Below are 22,898 nucleotides of genomic sequence, written 5' to 3'. Positions count from 1 at the left end.
AAAGTGCATTTATGTGATGCATTTAAAAGAATATTAATATAAACATTAAGTGTATTTATGTGAATATTAGATGTCAAATACATATCTCAAATTATGTGATGCATTTAAAAGAATATTAATATAAATATTAAAGTGTGTATTTGTGAATATTAAAATTATATGTAGTTTGTTTATTTAATTTCAGAAAAAAAGGTTACAATTTTTATTCTCCTAGAAAAAAGATTATATATATATATATATATAGTGAAGAGGAAGAATTGTGATCTCTATCAAATAAATAGAATATGTCTATAATTTATAGACTTGTGTGTTAATATATTCTATTCACTTTATATAGTTAACAAAAAAATATAATTGTTTACATTTTATCTATTAGATATATATTTTTATTTTATAGTAATTTTATTAATCAATGAATTAATAGTAACAATAATTTAATTTTAAGGTTATGGTTAAGTGAAACACCTAATTGATGTATGAGACTCTTTTGTTTATGAAACAAGGGACTCATATCCATCTAATAATTTGACTATTAAAATTTCTTGGAGGTGCACATACTCTATCCCTTTTAAATTTGAACATGTGACCTCTTAGGAAGAAACACATCTTGTTAATGAATAGGTCCATTTAAGTTGTAATATATATATATATATATATATATATATATATATATATATATATATAGTATGATTTCATGTATGGATTAATTCAAATTTTTATTGAAAATGACATTAAAGATAGTCTTAACAATGACCACAATGGAGATTAGTTATTTTGAGGATACAAAATCACCTTTATTTATTTATTTTGAAGTAAGGCTTCAAACTTTTTTTGATGTGTTAAGAACTCATTTTTCTCATACATCAAAACTAGTTAACCCTAATACTTAAAGACATCTAGTAGGAATGACAATATGTCCCCTTAAGAATTGCTAGTGTGTCATTCTTTCCTTGAATAGAAATCATAAGCAAAATAAATAATAACCAGTGATTGATGTTATCACTAGTCAAAGGGAAAGTGATGGTTTTCATCATAATTGATTGACCATTTAACTCTAATAGATTTTATCACATTTTAAAAATTAAATAGGTAAACAATTTCAGTTAAAACCATCTTTTGGTATGTAAGATGTAAAATTACTTTTTATTCACTAAAAACTCATTTTTCTCACACATAAAGAAGAATGTTAATCCAAAACCCAAAAGCTTTAAATAAGTGTAAAAAATTACCTTATACTAACCACAAAATTTCAAATGATACAATTTTCCTAAAATAAAAATGATGAATTAAACAATATTAATATATAATAAAAATATAACTATCCTTAATATTATTCACTACTAGATTCTAATAACTTCTCACATTAAAAATAAAATAAATAATTGATACCAAAATTTAAAATAATTCTATGTAACACATAGGTGTTAAATAAAATTAATAATCTTTAAATAAGAAAGATAATTAAATTTCACATTATATGTGATTATGTGCGCACTCAACCAATATCCAAGTCAAAGTTGTGTGCATTGTTACTCATCATATAATAGTGAAAAGACTTTCCTCATTGATATTTAGGAAGCATACTTTTTCTCAGGTTATCCTATTCTAAATGTGTAATACATCTATTAACATTCACACAGTTACTTTTGATTTAAATCACTTGTATGTACGCAAGATAATATCTCGTAGAACACGTAATGGATGAAAACAAAGTTACGAGATTTATAAATTAGATTTTAATCCATCGCCACCGGATTCCCAAGTCAAACCGTTCAATCTTCATTTGGAGGAACATCCAGCTTTGATGTTTTGGTTTTTTATGATGGGAAAGTGATGATATAATATATACACTCGTGATGTCTACTTCTCTAACAAGTAGACGGTATTATTTATATGGAAATTAAACTAACTAATATTTTTAATAAATTTTATGCTTGGAGTATGAATATAATATAATATAATATATATACTGATCATGTTTACTTCTATAACACGTAAATGACATTAATTTCATATTTTAAAGGATTTTTTTAAGAATTATTTTTTTTGTTTTTAAAAAAGTTTTGGGTTTTGTTTTTTAAAGTGATATCAAAATATATTTATTATTATAATAGTTTATTAGATTGGAAATTACGTTAATTTTTTTAATTTTAAATGTCTAAAAGTTAATGAAATATATTATGTTATAGTATTAATGAATTTTAAATGAAGTAAAAATATTATAAATTTAGTTAATACCGTTAATTAATTAATAATTAATCGATTAAGGTTTATTCATGTTTTCGCATAATTGTGAAACATTTTCAGTGAATATTTTCTTCATACATAATTGTGAAACGTTTTCAGTGAACATTTTCTTTGTATGAAGTGAGGAAATGGAGTCAAAACTTTTATTGTGAGTAGCATTTCTCTTTTTTCACTTATTTCTGTAGGTAGCTCTTGTCAACACTTCACACATAAGGCCAATCAATAATGTGTCTCAAAATTATAACAGAATATCAAGATCCTTTGATACATTCTACAAAATGATAAATTGTGGATTCATGCATTGTGCGCCTTTTATTTGTTGAAGCAACCACAAGTGAACCTCCATAACATCTAATGCCTTGGGAGTTTTTCAAAGTCCCATACACCATTGGAAAGGTCTCTAAGAGGACTATCCAATTGACCACATTGCAAGGGCACTTGAGCTAATATATTGTAGAAAAAAAACCTCTAAAATCAATACTCTCCAAGCACTAAATACACATCAACAATCTCGAACAAGTTCCCCCTGAGCTTGAGACTCCTTGACATCATTGACAAAACTTTACTCAATAAGAAATTGAACTTAAAAAATTCTTAATAATTTCATTTTTGAAGTATGACCTATCTATGTAATTCCTCCATATTTCAATGTGTACTTTGAATAAAATATTTGAACATCCCTATTAACGATTATTTCCCCACTTTCCATTCTTAATATTAAGTTGACATGTTGTATTTTACAATAATATTAATAACCAATAAAATATGAATGTGTGTGCATTTTTATATATATAATCAAAAGAAATCAATGTGTGTACGTTTTATATATATAACTAAAAAAAATCAATGTGTGTGAATATATATAACCAAAGGAATATATATATATATATATCTATATATATATATATATATGAGAGAGGTTCTATTTAAAAATATTTCAATGTTAGCTATGTATATATTATATAAATCAATTGAAAATAAAAAAAGTTATTATGGTTAAAACATTTTATTGATGTGTTGCACAATATTAAAGAAACGTAGAATTATTTTTATTGAGTTTTCACACACATACATGAAGAACCAACATAGATACATGAAGATCTAACATAAATCCATCTTGCAAAACTCTTTAGCTGCAAACATTTTCTCAAGTTTTGCACTCTAAAATAAATTTACACCTCAAAAATTTTGATCTGCTTGATAAATATAAGCTTAAGATAAATCTATACTGGTCAATAAAACAATTGTAATATAAAAAAATTAATTTAACTTATTTATTATTTTAAAATTTAATTTAACTTATTTATTATTTTTATTATTATTTTGTATTTTTACTATTTTTTAATTGAAATAATATTATATATTATTATTATATTTAATGTTTCAATACAATCTTTTCCCTAATAGAATCAACATTAATTAATTTAATTTTAATTCTAACATTTTATTCATCTAACATTACACTAAAAAATCTCCTTAATAAAATATGAAAAACTCTTACACAAACAACAACAGCAACAACGAAAAATTGGTATTTAGAGGTAGATTCCAAAATTAATTTCCCACATTCTTATTGTATTTCTCATCCTACTCATTCCGCCATCCTAGCCCACCCTATTTCCATGTTCACCGATTAATTGTTACTTTGAGATTTGAGTGTCGGGTGGGTTGGGTGAGGTGGAATAACAACTTTTTCCATTTTGAAGGTTAGTTTTAGGATTTTATTTTTAGGATTCTATTTATAAGGGTACTAATCAACTATTAGTTTAAGAAAAATTACAATTTTGATCGCAAAGAAAATGGAGGCCACTTTTAAGAACATTACTTTTTAAATATAAGGTTGCAGTGTTGTTGACACCACCTTTTAATTTGCGAGTTAATTTTAAGATTATTGTTGACAAGTCAAGCATGACATCCTCTTTTCAACTAAAATAAGCAATTCAATAAAAATTGTTTTTTCATTTTTTCTACAACTATTTATGGAATAAGATAGTATTTCAACATTGTTTTTTTTTCTTAATGTGCTTGTGAGCATCATCTTTTGTTGTAAACAAATGCATAGCGCTATCAAATAACTATTTTAACATAGTTAGTATAATTATAACTTCAATATAAGAACTCAAAAAACCAATAATTTTGAATCATACACATCAAAATCAACTTATATTTCAAAAAATGTTTTTATTACTAATATCCTTTCTTTACCATTTTTTATAACCACATGTCTAATAAATTTATAATATTTCAAACAAAAATTTTAAAATTAACTTTTAAATTAAAAAACATTTACAGATTTTATAGCAATTATACTTCTTTTTTCTATTACCAAAATTACAACTTACAAATTATAATCGTAAAAGCTAATATTATTGTAACCTAGATATTAAAATCAACTTCGGAATCAAATAGTAATGCTCCCAATAATATTTTATAAAAGCTAATATTATTGTAACCTAGATATTAAAATCAACTTCGGAATCAAATAGTAATGTTCCCAATAATATTTTATAAAAGCTAATATTATTGTAACCTGGATATTAAAATCAACTTCCGAATCAAATAGTAATGTTCCCAATAATATTTTAAGTTCAAAATTACTTTTACCTGCACCATGAAAATTTTGGTAACCAAAATTTTAATTTTAAAATCAATCCTTTCTAGTAATATGTAATTTAGTTTTTTTATTAAACTTTAAATTGTAATATTTTTATATTATAATTAAAACCGGTTTACCAATAACAATAATAAGAACTGTTAAAAAAAATAACATGCTTTCTCTGATATTCAAGAAAATAAATAATTTTAAATACTGTTAAGATTAAAATAATTTAAAATACTGTTAAGATTAAAATGCGGAAAAGAAGAATGACATGTTTATATATATAATTAAAACTAATGTAAATGAAATAGGGCATCGTATAATAATATTCAGAGGGCGATGGTAGCACATTAACATTTAATAATAAAGGTGAAACCGCCTCTTCATGAATATCTTTTATTTTAGTAATGATAATAAGTTTGCTGTGGCCGGCATTAAACTTGTCGCAATCCAAACTAATTTTATTTTCTGGAGGTCATCAAGTCAGAATCGAATTACAGCTGTGAGGTTATGGAATCGAAACGATCAAATCAGAATTGGTTGTCAGATGTAACGAACGAAGACTCTGGGGGTTCTGATAAAGCAACCCTCTCCTCTAGCATCACCATTTCATTCCTTCTTTCCCTGCTTTGATCTCATGGCGGACGAGCAAATCCAATTTGGTAATGACCTCATCCAATATTCATCAAGCTGTCCATGGCCTGAGTTCCCTCATGATCTCCAAATACAGATCATGGAGCGTCTGCCATTGGAATGCTGTTATCGACTGCGCTGCGTTTGCAAGGACTGGAACCATCTCCTCTCCTCCAATCATTTCATTCGCATGATAGGGAGTAGGCAACCGTGGCTTCTGCTTTGCACGCCCAAGCTGGAACTGCCGTTTCTCCTTTACTCATTCTTCACCAATTCATGGCGACCGTTATCTCTGTCTTTCCTGCAACATCATAAGGTTGTGTCTGGCCAAGTAAATTACAGAGGATCTGCTTCTGGGATGCTCTTGCTGGATGTCATGCCCACTGCCCGCTGGGGAAACATGGCAACACTCCCCAGGCTTTCCGTTTGCAATCCTCTGAACAGGACTGTTTTCTCGCTTCCTCAAATGCCTAGCGAAATTCATGTTATGGCTAAGGGAATTGTTGCCGGGGATGAATTGGATAGTTATGTCGTGTTGGTGATTGGCATGAAGACTACAAGTAATTCAGTGGTTGCAGTGGAAGCATATGATTCGCTTTCAAAATCATGGAGGACCACAGGCACCCTGCCGGACAATTTGGGGTTAATGATGGACACCATGATTTTCTGTAAAGAATTCTTTTACTGCTTGACTACGAGCCTGCATGGTTGTGATGATGGTCAAGTGGTGGCATACAACATCAAGGAGGGCAACGCAACCATAATACCGTTGCCAGCAACGGATAAAAATGACCATTATTGGCCTCGCTTGTTGTCGTCCAGACGAGGCTGTGATCTCTTGATTGTTGGAGCAATAGAGGAGGATCACATATTGAAAGATTTGGTCATCTGGGAATGTAATCAAAACTGCAAGCTTCATTATTGCTGGACGGAAATTGGGAGAATGCCTGCATCGGTGTGCGACGAGTTTAGGGGAAGCTCCTGCTCGACCTGGTTCGAATGCATTAGAGTGGGTGAATACATATGCTTCAGAACACATGAGAGTACGAAAATTGTGACCTACAATCTCCTGGACGGCTCCTGGAGTTGGCTTCCAGAGTGTCCTCCAGCGTATGCACATTACAGATATGTCCGATTGAACAGCATGGTATTAGAACCGAGGCCAGATGTTGAAGTGACGTATACATAGGTATATTTACGAGAAGATTTAGGTGGAGAAATTTGAATGCCATGAAATAATGGCAGTCATTTCTATGTTTACAAATAGTGAAGAGTTGAGTTGAGTTAAGAAATGGAAGTCTACCCTAATCCAGTTTGTAAGTATGAATTAGTTGGAGATCAGAAGTTTGCATGATTTTATGTTTAGTAAATAATAATTTATGCGTGTAAATGGAAAATGGAAGTTTTAATTTTTATTTTCTATATATTTATTTTTAATTTAGACCTTAAACAAATTAGATTTTTTATATTTTATTGAAAGTGAAAGTTAACTTTCATATTGGTTCCAAAAGTCAATCATCCGTATTTTATTTTCCATTATGCGTGTAATTGGAAAATGGAAGTTTTAATTTTTATTTTCCATCCATTCATTTTTAATTTATGCGTGTAACTGAAAATGGAAGTTCTAATTTTTATTTTCTATATATTTATTTTTAATTTAGACATGAAACAAATTAGATTTTTTATATTTTATTGAAAGTGAAAGTTAACTTGCGTATTGGTTTCAAAAGTCAAATCATCCGTATTTTATTTTCCCTCAATTCATTTTTAATTTATGCGTGTAACTGGAAAATGAAAGTTTTAATTTTTATTTTCTATTTAGGCATGAAACAAATTAGATTTTTTATATTTTATTGAAAGTGAAAGTTTTAATAAAATTTATAGTTATAAATATTTTATTTCACTTAATTACGTCGAACCCGTGGGGAGCTGTACATAGCCTATAAGAACATGTCACCTGTCCACTCGCACAAGTTTTATGCATCATGTCATTTGATTGTAAAATTGTCATCTTGTTGCAAAGGAAAAGGTTATCTATATAAGCAAGAGCTAACGGGTATACTATAGGGCATTAAATGCCCGGTTACACGCGCCCGTTAGCTCTTTAACACACGTGCGCGCGGTGATAGATAAATAAAAAATATGCGCGAGTGTGTTAAAGAGCTAATGGGGGCGCATGTAGTCGGACATTTAATGCCCTATAATATGCTCGTTAGCTCTTGCTATCTATATATACATATGACTAATTAAGAACAAGTCACGTGTCCACTTGTATGTATACAATTTCACTATTACAACGGAGAAGGGTTTATATATTATATATTCGTTGAACAAATTGGAAGACCATACCATCTTATATTTGTTCTCTATGGAAGTCCTCCAACCCTAGTTGGAGATTTAAATTAAAGCAGCTGTGGGAGTGGAAGTCAATTCAGTTTGGGATTCTTGCCATTTTTGTAGTGAGGAGTTCATGTTTTTCTCGGATTCAATTGAGGTTGATTAAAGAGAGATGCACTAACACCAGAAACAAGCAAATGATGTTGAGTTGTAAAAATATATCTATTCAATCATCCTTCAACCTAAACTCTTTTGCAAGTGACCGTATTCTGGGTTATGGTGATGTGGACAATATCCCAGAACAACTTATCGCTTCCCTTAATAGTAGAGGCATTTTTTTATGGGGTCAAGCCATTGCTTCATGGAGGGGTGCACATCCTATTTGGAGGTCTACTATGGATCTGGGTTTGCCTCATCTGTGGGATTTGGAATGGTTGCGCATTATGGCTAGGATGAATCAGCTAGGGATATGCCACGATGGAAACCAGGACAAGTTAATCTGGACAAGGAAGATGCAGAATGGAAATATTAATGTGGCAGATGCATACTTTTCCCTCTACTCGAGGGTCTCTAACTTGACTGAGGAACATACCCTTTTTGCATTTTGGAAAACCAACATCCCTAATAAAATTTTACTTTTTACTTGGCTAGTTTTTCATAACAAAAATCTAACCTAGGAAAACCTGCAAAAGCGGTTGTGGCATGGCCCTAGCATCTGTCCTATTTGTAAGATGGACTCTGAAAATAATAACCACATTTTCCTTACTTGCCCCCTCACTACTCATATATGGGAACACCTCTCTTCTCTACTTGGTTTTCCATTCCATGAACATCATTGCATTAAGGACTCTCTATAATGGTGGAGAACCCAAAAGGCTGACTGGAGAAACCTTCTGCCTATCCTTTTCTGGGAAATTTGGAAGTGGAGAAATAACTGCATTTTTCAAAACTACTCTAGGAGTTTTCACAGGGTCATGGATAACATTCTCACCTCTCATACTCTATATTCTTCTAAAAAAACTTGCAAGATGGTTTCTTGCTGATCTGAAAATGGAAGTACTTGAAAATGTGTGCAAGGTATCCATTTCCATTAAATTAAATGTGCAAACTGTACTCCATGTCTTGCTAATTAAACAAAGTGTTTTTTACAGTTGTTTATGAGTTTTTGTGTGCAGGAAAGTTAATATAATTTGTTGTTTACATATTAAATCAGAAATGTTCAATAATATAACTGCAACATAACATGACACAAATGTTTGATGAGCAGTTCACCCCTCTTGGGCTACGTCTGCTGGATCAAGCCTCCCAAAATGAGCTTGTCCTCTTGTATTAAAATTGCTTCAAAGGATAATACAAGTGTAAAGGTGCCTCAATAGGAAAATCTGAATGCAAGTATAGATTCAGAAGACATGAAAAAGCTAAGAATGCCTTTCCACGATCACTAAACAGTGAAAAATTACCCAATACAGTGCCTTCTTCAATAGGCCCTAGTGGCTCTTGGAACTTCTCTGAAACTTTTTAGGTTTTAGAAGTCCTCAAATGGTTCTAAAACCTCGGCCATTAGATTCAGAAGGTCGAAAATAGCAGAAAATGGCTTTTGTTTCACCTCAAACAGGTGAACACATCCCAACAAAGCTCCAACACTGAAATGGCCCTAGTGGCCCTCCAAGCTTCCCTGAAGCTAAATAGTGAAAAGAAAGCCTAAACAAGAAAAATAAATTGTGTAAATGAATTCAGAACACAGTAAACAGTCAAGATAGAATTTTGTTTCACCTCCAATGGATGAACACAACCCAATGTAGCTCCAACACTGTTTAGGCCCTAGTGGCTCCCCAAACTTCTTTGCTGGAAGTCTACCTAAAGATCACCTCTGTTGGCTCTGAAACTTCTTCCCATGGCTCCAGAATGCTCTGAATACCCAAAAAAAAAAAAAAAAGATTGTCCAAAAAGGCCTCTCCTAGCCAAAGTTATGGCTCATTCAATTTTCTGCCAGTTTGCCCTAGAAAAACTCCAGTTAAAACTAGAAGTCCGCCAGTTAGTCCGACAAAAATGGAGGAACCACAAAAAATGGCGCGCTGCTAAAAAACACTACCAGTTGAACGGTCAGTTGACCGTGACCGCCGGCAGGAATGTCGGGCATGTGACCAGTTGGAGTGGCAGTTAGCGTTAATGCTAACGTTTGCGGAGCCGGAACCGCCGGCAAAAAAATAGCATGTGACCATGTTTTATCGGCGGTTAAGTTAATGCGCTGGTTTCGGTTTAGCCTATGGTTCCACGCCAGAGTCATGTGATTAGAGGCTGGCCCTTTTTCCGCCCAAATCAAACATTGACCAAATTTAAATAGAAACTTCGCCCTAAGGTTGTTAAGAACCACGGTGCAGGCGATCTGGTAGGGCTTGTGAGCTGGCGGCCACCCGACCCGTTGTCGATTTCTGCGAGCTCCAAATTATTTTACCCAAAACAAATTTGTAGACTTGGGGCCACGTGGTAGCCTCCAGGCAGGCCACGTGTCAGCTCTCGATTGGACCTCAAAACAGAATATTCCTGCGAATATTCCATCAAATTTGTAGACTTGGAGCCATGTGGCAGCCTCCGGGCAAGCCATGTGTCAGCTCCAGATTGGATCTCAAAACAAAATATTCCCATGAATATTCTATGGAATATTCTTCAATTTATTTTTTTTTTTAATTTTTTTCAAAATCAAAGTCAACCCTAGTCAAACTGATTTTTGTAAACTTCAAACTTGAATAACTTTCACATTCGGTGTCAGATTTTTAAACACTTTCAATTTTTGAGCCTTTTCCATGGCTTGGACTTGAGCTCCTAATCAATTTCCATAACAAGACGGAAGTACAACAGTTATTCCCGATGGCGTTTTTTGATGGAGCTGCTCATCATCGAGTATGTCGTTGTGGCCTCTGGTTGGCTACCTCTAACGAACAAAGATATAGTGTTTTCTGGCATAGCGGTAGGGGCAAAAATACTAAAGCTAAGGTGATGGCTCTTTGGGGCCTATTATGGTTCATACACTTTCTAGATATTCCCCTTATCCACATCCATGGCGACTCTAAAGTAATAATACAACATTTAATGGGCTCTGCTAAAATCTCAAATCCTTTAGTGCTTGGATGGTTGATGAGAATTGAACAGTTATAGACTCTACTAAACAACTCCACTATAAATCATGTCCATAGGGACCAAAATATGACAACAGATGAACTATCGAGGACAGGCGTAATAGGTTCTTTAGGCAAGATGCACTTAATAATTACTATGGACCAGAAGAACATAAATATTGAAGACTTTCTTCTCCTGGGTTAAATACATTCCTTACCCTTAACATTTTGATTTTCTTGATGTATTTGCAGGTTATTAAATGTGAAATATAGCCTTTTGCGGCATTAATGAAAGGTTGTTGTTCTGTATTGTACATGGATGCCTGACTATTGGGCATAAACAATGTCCTCTACTAGGATGGACTTTACCACTCCATGCTGAACTCTCTGTCTCTTCCTCCTTGTTATATGGTGTTTCCATTTTTATTATTACAGAATCCTCATGCTGGTGTTTTTTATCTTTTACACTGTCAGGATGTGGCATCGGTACTATCCGTTTTCATATATGGTTTTTCCCACATAATATATCAGATTGTGCTGCATATCTCCACTATCTTTCTATCTTTTGATGTGGGGCACTTGTATTTACAACTACCCTCTTATCTATGCCAATTCAGATATGTTTCTTGTGTAGTTTATGGAGGTTACAAAACAAGAAAGAAATGAAACCGACAGGAAACTGAATACAACCACACAAGTAATAACTCAAGATTTACGTGGTAAAACCCTGATAGAGTGTCAAGGAAACATCCATGGGGCAAGGGATTGGAATCTCTATTCAATCAATAAATGATTCTCCTTACAATAGTTCGGGCATTCATCAGTTTTATATGAGCCTCCTCAATTACATAACTGATGTTTCAGTAAAAAAACTAACTTGTTAATAACTAATACATTTCACCCAAATTTACATAATTAGTTGTCAATTTCCAACAAACTCCACCTTGAAATTTTTTTTCCTAATCCCTTGCCCATGCCCATTCATCATCTTTTTTGCAAGCCAAGAGAAGCTAAACACCATCGCAACTTCTCTACTGTAACTAGCTTTGTGAATATGTTTGCACAATTCTCTCGCGTATGGACCTTTTGAAGAGCTACTTTTCTGTCACCGATCACATGTATCAAAAAATGATACCTTACATCAATGTGCTTGGTTCTACTATGATAAGCAGGATTTGTAGCCAAGTGAATAGCACTTTGACTGCCACAAAGTACATTCACTTTCTCCTGCGTCCTTCCAATCTCATCAAGTAGACCCTTTAACTAGATTGCTTCTTTACTGGCATTTGAAGTAGCTATATATTCTACTTCGATAGTGGACAACACAACTGTTTCTTGAAGCTTTGACATCCAACTAATTGCTCCACTTGCAAGAGTAAAGACATAACCTGTAGTAGATCTTCTTTTGTCCAAATCACCTGCATAATCGGCATCTACATATCCACAGACTGATCCTTCACGACCATTAGAGATGATGCAATGGTCACTTGTGCCTCTTAGATATCGAAGCACCCATTTCACTGCTTGCCAATGTTCTTCACCTAGATTTGCCATGAACCTGCTGACAACTCCAACTGCATGTGAAATGTCAGGTCTTGTAGATACCATCGCATACATTAAATTGCCTACAACATTTGCATATGGTACATGAGACATATACTGCTTTTCTTCATTAGTTCTAGGACTCAAAATCGAAGAAAGCTTAAAATGGGAAGCTAATGGAACATTAACAAATTTCACAATGTTCATACAAAACTTTTCAAGTACTTTCTCCACATACTTCTGCTGTGATAACCAAAGCTTACCATTTTTTCTGTATCTGTGTATCTCCATGCCCAAGATATGTTTTGCTGCTCCAAGATCCTTCATATCAAATGTCCTAGAAAGCTGAGCATTTAACCTTTGATCCCTTCCATGCTTTTGCTTGCAATAAGCATATCGTCAACATACAAAGCTAAGATAATGAATATGCCATTGAAACTCTTGAAGTATACACAATGATCATACTCCCTTTTAGTAAAGTTCTGGCTCACCATGAAGGAGTCAAACTTCTTGTACCATTGTCTGGGAGACTGGCTCAGACCATATGATGATTTCTTGAGCTTGCAAACTAATATTCTGCTATGACCTTGTACAAAACCTTCTGGTTGTTCCATATCTAACTCTTCATTCAAATAACCATGTAGAAAAGTTGTTTTAACATCTAACTGTTCTAACTCAAGGTTAAGTAATGTAGTTAGTGCCAACATAGTACGAATAGAAACAATTTTTACAACTGGTGAAAAAATCTCATGAAAGTCGATACCTTCAACCTGAGAATACCCTTTTGCTACCAGTCTCACCTCATACCTTTCAATACTTCCACCAAATTTCCATTTTAGATTGAAGACCCATTTGCATCCAACAACACTTCTCCCTTCAGGAAGTTCTACAAGATCCCAAGTATTGTTCTTGGCTAAGGAATCTATTTCTTCTTCCATAGCCGTTTTCCATTTTTTTCTATTTGTATCATCTACTGCTTCCTGATAACAAGAAGGTTCCCCATCTTCAATAATCAAAGCAAAAGATGAAGCATAATCTTAATACCTTTTGGGAGTTTTTCTTTCCCTTATAGACCTTTTTAGAGTGATTGGTTGTTGGACTGGTTCAGAAACTTGAATTGGTTCAGAGACTTCAACAACGTCCTTTGTATCTTCAACACCTTTTTCTCCAGAAGTCCGTTCTTCCTTTTGACTGTCACCAAAATGTCTGGCCTCCAAATGAACTTGTTGATTTGGCGATACCTGTTCTTGTTCAATTCTTTCAACATTTGATTTTAAAAAAGAAGATTCATCAAATGTTACATCTCTACTAATGACTGTCTTCCGCAATATAGGATCCCACAACCTGTATCCTTTCACTGCATAGTCATACCCAAAAAAGACATACCATTTTGATTTTGGATCTAATTTTGAACACTGATTTTTAGGAATAAGAGAATAAGCATCACAACGAAATATCCTTAAATGTGAATAATCACAAGACTAAATTGTCCAAACCTCTTCAGGAATTTTACAATTAATTGCTACTGAAGGTGATCTGTTAACTAAATAACAAGCATTGGATACTGCTTCTGCCCACAACTCCTTTTGCATGTTAACATTTCTCTACCATTGCTTTAAATTGTTTAAGGACATTGAATACATCATCTTTCTTTTTTAGCATAAAGACCCAAACTTTACGAGAGAAATCATTAATAAACGTTAAAAAATATAGAGCACCTCCATATGATACAACAGGAGATGGTCCCCACAGATCATAATGAATATAGTCTAAAATATCTTTACTATTATGATTCCCAGTTTTAAATCTTTGTTTACACTGTTTTCCATACACACAATGTTTGCAGAAATCCAACTTCAAAGATTTCAAATCAGGAAGTGATTTATGTTTCATCAGTACCTGAAGACCTTTCTCACTCATGTGACCCAATCGTTGATGCCATAGGCGAGTACTTTCTTCTTCTTTTTCTAACACAATCATTGTTTCATTGACCTCAGTAATTCCTTTGAGTCTGTAAAGATTTCTGACCTTTTCTACTTTCATAACAACTAGGGCACCTTTAAAGACTTTCAACACTCCATTATGACCTGTAAACTTATAACCATCTGCATCCAACACTCCCAAAGAAATCAAAATTTTCTTCAAATCAGGTACATGTCTAACACTAGTTAATGTTCTAACTGTGTTATCATACATTTTAATCCTGATATTTCCCATCCCAATAGTCTGACATGATACATTATTACCCAAAAACACAGAACTACCATTTACATTTTCATATGAAGTAAACCAATTTCTGTGTGGACACATGTGATGAGAAGCACCAGTGTCTAACAGCCAGCTTTCAACACCCTCAGAGACATTACATGAAGTTTCATCTATCATACATAATTCTTCAGCAGATAAAACTTCATCTCTCATACCTGAATCAACCTGATTTGCTTCGTGCTTCGGGTTATCAGACTCTTGTCATTTCCAACAGTCTTTCTTCAGGTGTCCAATTTTATTGCAGTACCAACATTTTGCCTTACACTTCTTTCCCTTTGATTTAGATTTGGAAGACCCCCTTGTTTTTTCTCCTCTTTCCTTTGACCGTCCTCTAGCTATCATGGCTTATGATGTAACTGTTTCATTATTGGATTTCCTTCGTACTTCTTCAGACAAGAGAGCTCCCACAACTGATTCAAATTTCAAAGAATCAGCGGTGCTCAAACTGATTGAAGTTACGAAGTGATCCCATGATTCAGGCAGAGAACACAACAAGGTTATAGCTTTGTCTTCTTCTTGAATTTTAACTTCCATATGTGTTAATTGGCATATAAGTGTATTAAAAACATTCAAATGTTCTGCAACTTTTGAACCCTCCTTCATTCGAAGACTGTACAGTTGTCTTTTCAAATAAATTCTATTGGTTAACGACTTTGTCATATATAGTTTTTCTAGTTTTTCCCATAAACATGAAGTTGTACTCTCTTCAACAATGTTGAAGAGAACTTCATCCGCCAGGCATAACCTGATGGTACTGAGAGCTTGATCATCCAAGTCCTCCTAGTCTAAATCAGTCATGCTTGCAGGTTTCTTATTTGCCCCATCCAATGCCTTGTGCAACCCTTGTTGCACCAGCAAATCCCTAACTTTTAGTTTCCAAAGAGCAAAGTTGCTCTTGCCGGTGAATTTTTCCACCTCGAACTTTGTATTTGACATCTTGGCCATTTCTTTCTTACAAATCTTTCTTTTAACTAAGTTTCTCAAAGAAAACAAAGGTTTAGGATTTCTTCAATTTCTGGTTTCCTCTTAGGATTTCTTCAATTTTTGGTTTCCTTTCTAGTTTCCTCTTGAGGTTTCTTCTTTAAAAGTCTATTCTTGTTTAAAAAACAAAAAATCTCCGTATTCAGATTTTTTTGTAACTCTTCCAAAAAAATAAATAAATAAATAAATTGCTCTTTTTTTATTAAATCAAAAAACCCTTCAACTGAAAAAAATAAATACCCGTTTTTAGTACGCAGATGGCTAGCACGCAGGTCCCTCCCTTCACATGCAGCCATGTAGGCTTCCTTCACACGCAGGGGCAACACTCTTCATATGTAGGCTTCAACTTCCTTGACCACACAGAGAGAAGCCACACGCAGAGTCTTCTAGCAATGATGGATGGGTTTGCTGTAGCAAGTTCCTCAGCATTCAACGCAGGACTAGCACGCAGGTCGACCATGCAGAGAGAAGCCACACATAGGCTTCATGCAGGCTTGCAAGACTTCCGGTTCTGCTTGATAAGCGATGAGCTTCCATGCAACTAGTTCTGCTCGACGGCTCTGGGCCACACCTCTAGGCAAGCCAGTGGTAATACGCAGAGGGGCACACAACAGTATTTTAACACACAGGCAAATGGCAACAAGAGTTGGCAACATGCTGGACAGAGCAGCGGTTCCCTTCACACACAAGTTCTGGACAGTGCACAGGTTCCACTCCTCAACGGTCCGCAGCAGGTCGTTCATAACACACTTCAATGATCCAACCTTTTGATGTGGCTCTCCTCCTTCACCAACATCTTATACAGCGTCTCCTTAGCCTTCTAACTTCAAAAATCACACATGGTTTTACTAGGATTTTGCATAGCGCTCTGATCCACACACGCAGATTGCCTTCTTTTAAAAAAAATAAAAAAAATTGCAAACGCCTCCAAGACCTCCAACTCAACCCCAATCCTTTGCTCTGATACCAATTTTAGTTTATGGAGGTTACAAAACAAGATAGAAATGAAACCGACAGGAAACTGAATACAACCACACAAGTAATAACTCAGGATTTACATGGTAAAACCCTGACAGAGTGTCAAGGAAACATCCACGGGGCAAGGGATTGGAATCTCTATTCAATCAATAAATGATTCTCCTTACAATAGTTCGGGCATTCATCAGTTTTATATGAGCCTCCTTAGTTACATAACCGATGTTTCGGTATAAAACTAACTTGTTAATAATTAATACATTTTACTCAAATTTACATAATTAGTTGTCAATTTCCAACATCTTGAACATTTTGTTTTTTCTATGAGATTCTTCTTGTTGTATATGGACCTTTCCCCTTGTACTGGAGAAATTATCATCACAATGGTGACTTGTATATTCTGACATCCAGAAAACCAGGAAATTGATATTTGGTGAAGGTTTTAGATGTTAGGTTAAATTCATCATCTTCAACGGAGTGATGATGAACTTAGAAATTTTAAGACATTTTTCAAATATTTTTCTTTAAAAATGTACGCATCGGTTTTATACATGATTATACTATTTTTTATTTTGGTAAAAAATAAAATTGATTTTCAATTAATTTTGAATTTTATGAAATTTATAGTTTTGAAAAAAAATATATTAAACTATGGTTATTAAATTTGAATGAAAATAATAATAATAATAAATAATATGGGAAAAAATGAAAAAAAAACTTATTTTGAAACTTAAATTGTTAAACTTGAATGAGTGAGGGGAAGAAATACCTAGTATAGCATACCCACAATTTTGATGCCAACGACTATTATTTGAGTGTTTCGGTTGCTGGGAGAGGGCTGAGTGACGGTACGGGTGGACTTGAAGGAAGTACCAGCTCCTATGTAATTAATTATTGATGGCTGGGGCAGGAAACTGTGATCGCACATGATAAGTTTATGCCTCTTTTATTCGCTGTAGCGAACCAGACACCCAGACACTTTTGTAGATATAATACTTGTCATTGAAATGTATATAATCTTTTAATAACATTATTATTTAATAAAAAAATTATTAAAAAATATTAACATTATATTTACTTTTAAAGCTTTTAATTTTAAATTAAAATGGGATCTAATTTTAATTTTATATTATATATTTAAAATAATTGTTAATAAAAAAATCATTTACATTATTAATTTTTAAATTAAAATTAAATATAATTTAGATAAATATAAATAATATGCAATTTTATCACTATTAAAAATATTTATTCGACATAAAAATATTGTAAATTTATTTCTACAATATTATAATCCATATTCTTATCCTAGGATAAATAAAATAAAATATTTCAATTAATTACTAAATAATTATATGGTAATATTTGTATTTATTAATTTTACTAAATATTATTAAAATATTAAAAACCTTATATAAATATTGTTTCTATAAAACATATTTCAATTAATTACTAAATAATTATATGGTAACATTTGTATTCATTAATTTTATAGAAACCTTGGCATTTTCTAAATAGCCATGGAGTTTGTGGGTTTATTTCTTTGTTGTGTTTTTTTGTTGGTTCTCATGTTTCCTTAGCTTGGGTTGAGTCACTAGTTCCTAAAGCCTTGGTTGGAAAAATGCTATCGAGCCCTATAACAGCTTGGGCTGAGTTACTAGTTCCGTACCCTTAGTTGGAAAAATGCTCTGGAGACCTTGGTGGGTTGAGTTACTAGTCCTAGAGCCTTGGTTGGACAAACACTCTTGAGCTCAGAGGCAGCTGTGGGTTGAGTTATTGGTCCTAGAGCCTTGGTTGGAACAAACGCTCTGGAGCCATGGAAGGCTGGAGTAGAGACCGATCTGATGATAGTTTTATGATGTCCGACCATGAGGTGGAATCACTATTTGATGGGTTGAGGTGGATGGTCTGTGGAAGCCCTGATTGAGTTTCGATTGACGTGTTTTATGAAATCCCACATTCATGCTTAGAATATGGCACAAGGGTGAATGGCTGAAGAGAGACTTGGCTCAACCATTATACAGTCGGGTGGAATGTGGAAGTCCCATCCCAGGATGGATTTTGCATCATCAATAAGATTTTATTTCTCCTTGTATTTCTATAAGCATTATACTATATTATACGAGGTTTATATGGCGGTGAGTTCATTGGTATTTCTAAACCTAATATGTTGATTATGTATATGCTTTATGACAGTAGCTATGTATGGCTCCCATCATGTTTTTACTTGTAATTGAATGAGCATTGTATCTGTGGACTAATGGATGGAATGGAAGTTAATGTGTTGAGGCATCAATGCTTCATGGTGAATCTCAGATAAGTATGAGACCCCTATGTTGAGATCTATTCTTTACACCTCTAGATTACATATTCATGATATGTTTGAAGAAATGCTTGTCATGGTTAGTAGGGGTCCAGGAAAGGTCTTAAACAAGTATTTGCTTTAGTACTATCATTTCCATGTTGTTTTACTAATCTGAATAGATAGTTCAATTCTGAGTAGTGACCTGGGCTCTGGGCCTAAAAAAGCGGCTCAAATCTCGAGGACGTTGGCATAGCACTAACTAAATGATTCTTTGGACGGTGGTAGGCAATACTGTGAGAGTGACTCTGGGTTTTTGGATGATTTCATGCCTATCGCATGAGAGTGATTGAGGCTTAAGTTGTCCAAAATTTGAGTGGGACCCAAGGGCAAGTTGTCTAAATTGTTGGATTGGTTGCTTAGGGTCCTGAAGCTGATGTTGAATTTCTGTATTGTCCATTTTTGTCAATTCCACTTCCTTAACATGACTTAGGAGGTCAAATCATATCATAGTGGCCTCTCATCGCATGTTTACCCCGACCAAGGATAATTTTAGGGGCGAATGTTCGCCCTTTGGTGAAATTAAGGGGTTTTAAATTTTTAGTGGGCGAATATTTTGTATCATAGTACATTTTTACAAATCACCTCAAATAGCCCACCTTATTTTAAGGGAGAGGGTAAAAAAGGTAAATTTAGCCCTTGAAATTAGGACTTACAACCTTCCATTCGCCCATTTTCAAGAATAGGTTTTATTTAAGTGAATCCATTCGCCCATGTTCAAGAATAGGTTTTATTTAAGTGAATCCTATGGGCCAAATACCATATTTATAAAAGAGGTATGGTAAATTAATAAAAATATAAATAAATGAGAGGTATGGTAAATAAATAAAACCTTTTTTATATTTACTCCATAAGTTACCTTATATACATGTAAGGGTGTAAACAAATAAAAATATAAGTAAAGAGGAGGTATGGTAAATAAATAAAACGTCTTTTTATACTTACTCAAAAGGTATGGTAAATAAATAAAAATATAAATAAACTAGACGTATCGTAAATAAATAAAACCTCTTTTTATATTTAGATATTTAGTCCATAACCCTCGTTCTATTTATGAAGGCTCAAGAAAGAGGTTTTATTTAAGTGAATCCTATGGGCCAAATACCATATTTGTAAAAGAGGTATGGTAAATTAATAAAAATATAAATAAACGAGAGGTATGGTAAACAAATAAAACATTTTTTTATATTTACTCCATAAGTCACCTTATATTTACGAACACTAAAAAAATGGGTTATATTTAGGTGAAACCTATGGCCAAAATACTATGGGACAAATACCATGGACTAGATTGTTATTAATACCATGCAAAAAACCATTATTAACCCTAATATTAGAATTAATAAAAATAAAAAATGGCACATGGTATTGACCCATGGTATTCACCAAAATGGCACATGGTATTAACCCATGGTATTCACCTAGAATGTAGCCTATTTAAATGGGGGAATTAAACCAGCATGTAGCCTATGCTAAGATTCACTAGGACTTTACAAAGTTTTATTATTTAGTGAAAGACTCGCCAAGATCTTACAAGATTTTATAATTGAGTAAAATATTCGCCATGCCTGGTGAGAGATTCGCCAAAAAATTATATATACATATTATATTATTGATAAAATCGCCTTCCATTTTTCCTATATACCATGGAGATTCACCCATTTATTATATTTATAAATTTAGGGGGGGTTCTTAAAATTTTCCCTGACCTCGACAGGCCATTTGCTTGGGTAGATGTGGGAGGAGGGTGTTACAACCACTATCAAACAAGGAACCCTTGCGAACCTTTTCATTGGAAGACCCATGACATGACATAAAAGTTATCGTCTCCTCAGAAAGAAGACTCCATCTGACGCTTTTTGCCATCAGGCCCACAACTTCACATGAGTTATAGTTAAACTTGGTGCGGCACAATAGACTTCAGTTGATATGTGATTTCCCATCTCGTGGGTTATATCAACCATGAATCCCTTCTAAAATCTTCTCCAACCAAAACCATTCATGGCGCGACATGAATTCAATCGTCTGATAACATGAAAAATCCCATTTGTAAGAACTTGTCAATCGCAGGACCACATCATTTCCAGTACTTCCAACAAAAAATCAATGACACGCTACCAAATTATACTTTAAATAACGCAAACATTCGTTGTACCATGCCTTTCATCTGTTGAAGGAACCATGAGCCTTAGAAATCTACCATAATTTGAACCTTCATAACATTCAACCGCTTGGGAGTTTTTCAAAGTGTCATACACCATTGGAAAATTCTCTTAGAGGATTATCTGACTAACCAATTTGCAAGGGAACTTGAGATAATATACTATAGCCAAAATTCCCTCGAAGATAGGATCTCAAATCAATAGTTTGCAAACACCAAAGACACATCAATAATAATGATTTGACATCAATGAAAGTTGTCTTCCTGCTCAAAAATCTTTAACAAACCCCCCCTGAGCTTGACACTCCTTAACATCAATGACTACTCCTTTGACATCAATGACAACACTTTAATCAATAAGAAATTGAATGTAAAAGAATCTTATAATTTCACCTTTGTAGTATGAGCTAGCTATGTAATTCCTCCATATTTCAATTTGTACTTTGAATAAACTATTTGAACATCCCTATTAACTATTATTTCAACATCAACTTCATACATATATACATATATATAGAGAGAGAGAGGGAAAGTGAATATAATATTTTAATGTTAACCATAATAAAATATTTAAATGTACATCTTTAATTCTTATTATCGAGATGTTTCCTAATCCCTAATATGAGAGAGAATGTATTTGAAAATATTTCAATTTCAACTATATATATATATATATATATATATAGAAATTGAAAAAAAAAGGTTATTACGATTAAAACATTTTATTGATGTGTTGCATAAAATGAAAGAAAATTGGAATTATTTTTATGCTTAGTTGGGAGTTGATACACACACGCACACATATGAAGAACCAACATAGATCAATCTTAGATTAGATCTATGAAGCGTTGAGAGGGATCAAAGCTATCAAGATGCAAACCTTTTCTAGGGTTTTGCACTCTAAAATAGATTTACACCTCAAGATTGATCCCCCTTCGGCGCATGATATACACAAACTAAGATGGATCTATGCTAGTCAATAAAATTTTTTGCAATAGAACAAATTGAATTTAATTGATTTATTATTTTTCTTATTAATTTTTTCTTTCGATTACGAGTCAACATTATATTTTATTGTTATTATTATTTTATTTAATGTCTCACTACAAGGTCTCCCTAATATTGGGTTATAAAGCACCTTTTGGTGCAACAAATTATGTATATAATTTTGAAAAATACTAGAATTCAATTTTAAAAAATATGAAAACACACACACACACGCAATACTAAAAAATTGGTATATAGAGGAAAATTTCCAAAATCATTCCCCCGCATTCTTCACTGGATTGTGTTTCCCATCCTACTCATTCCTCCACCGCCTTCCTACCCCACCCTATTTCCATGTTCACTTGTCAATTGTTCCTTTGAAAGTTGAGTATGGGGGACGATGGGGTGGGGTGGGGTTGTGGAGGTGTAATAACAACTTTTTCCATTTTGGAGGTTATTTTTATGATTCTACTTACAAGTGTACTAATTGTCAAGGCCATTAGTTTCAAGAAAGTTGCAATTTCAACCCCAAATAAAATGAAGGCCACTTTTGGGGACACTACTTTTCAATTCTAAGGTTTATTTTATGATTTTGCGTGCAATGGCATAGGTTCTTAAGACCATGGTTTCAAACAAGTTGTATTTTGTACCTTAAAAAAAACACTGGTGTCATTGGCACCACTTTTCAAT

At 33.4% G+C, this 22,898-nt stretch overlaps 1 protein-coding gene across 1 annotated transcript; it reads left to right on the top strand.

Annotated features, from left to right (window-relative positions):
• Positions 1–5,207: 5,207 nt before the first annotated feature.
• On the top strand, positions 5,208–6,895 carry LOC149163575 (F-box only protein 6-like). The gene has a single exon (XM_089430771.1). The coding sequence runs from the start codon at positions 5,484–5,486 to the stop codon at positions 6,666–6,668; it is 1,185 nt and encodes a 394-aa protein (XP_089286897.1). The 5' UTR covers positions 5,208–5,483; the 3' UTR covers positions 6,669–6,895.
• The last annotated feature ends 16,003 nt before the right edge of the window (positions 6,896–22,898 follow it).

This window comes from Pinus tabuliformis, chromosome 5_1, assembly GCF_031772625.1.
Source record: "Pinus tabuliformis cultivar Carrire ecotype Pingquan chromosome 5_1, CPIR1, whole genome shotgun sequence".
NCBI classification, from domain to species: domain Eukaryota; kingdom Viridiplantae; phylum Streptophyta; class Pinopsida; order Pinales; family Pinaceae; genus Pinus; species Pinus tabuliformis.
Note: the sequence above shows the minus strand (reverse complement) of the source record. Positions and strands in the feature narration are given on the sequence as shown.

Bases quoted from the DNA above. Each gene is read 5' to 3' on its own strand.
- LOC149163575 (XM_089430771.1), top strand. From the start codon at position 5,484: ATGGCGGACGAGCAAATCCAATTTGGTAATGACCTCATCCAATATTCA.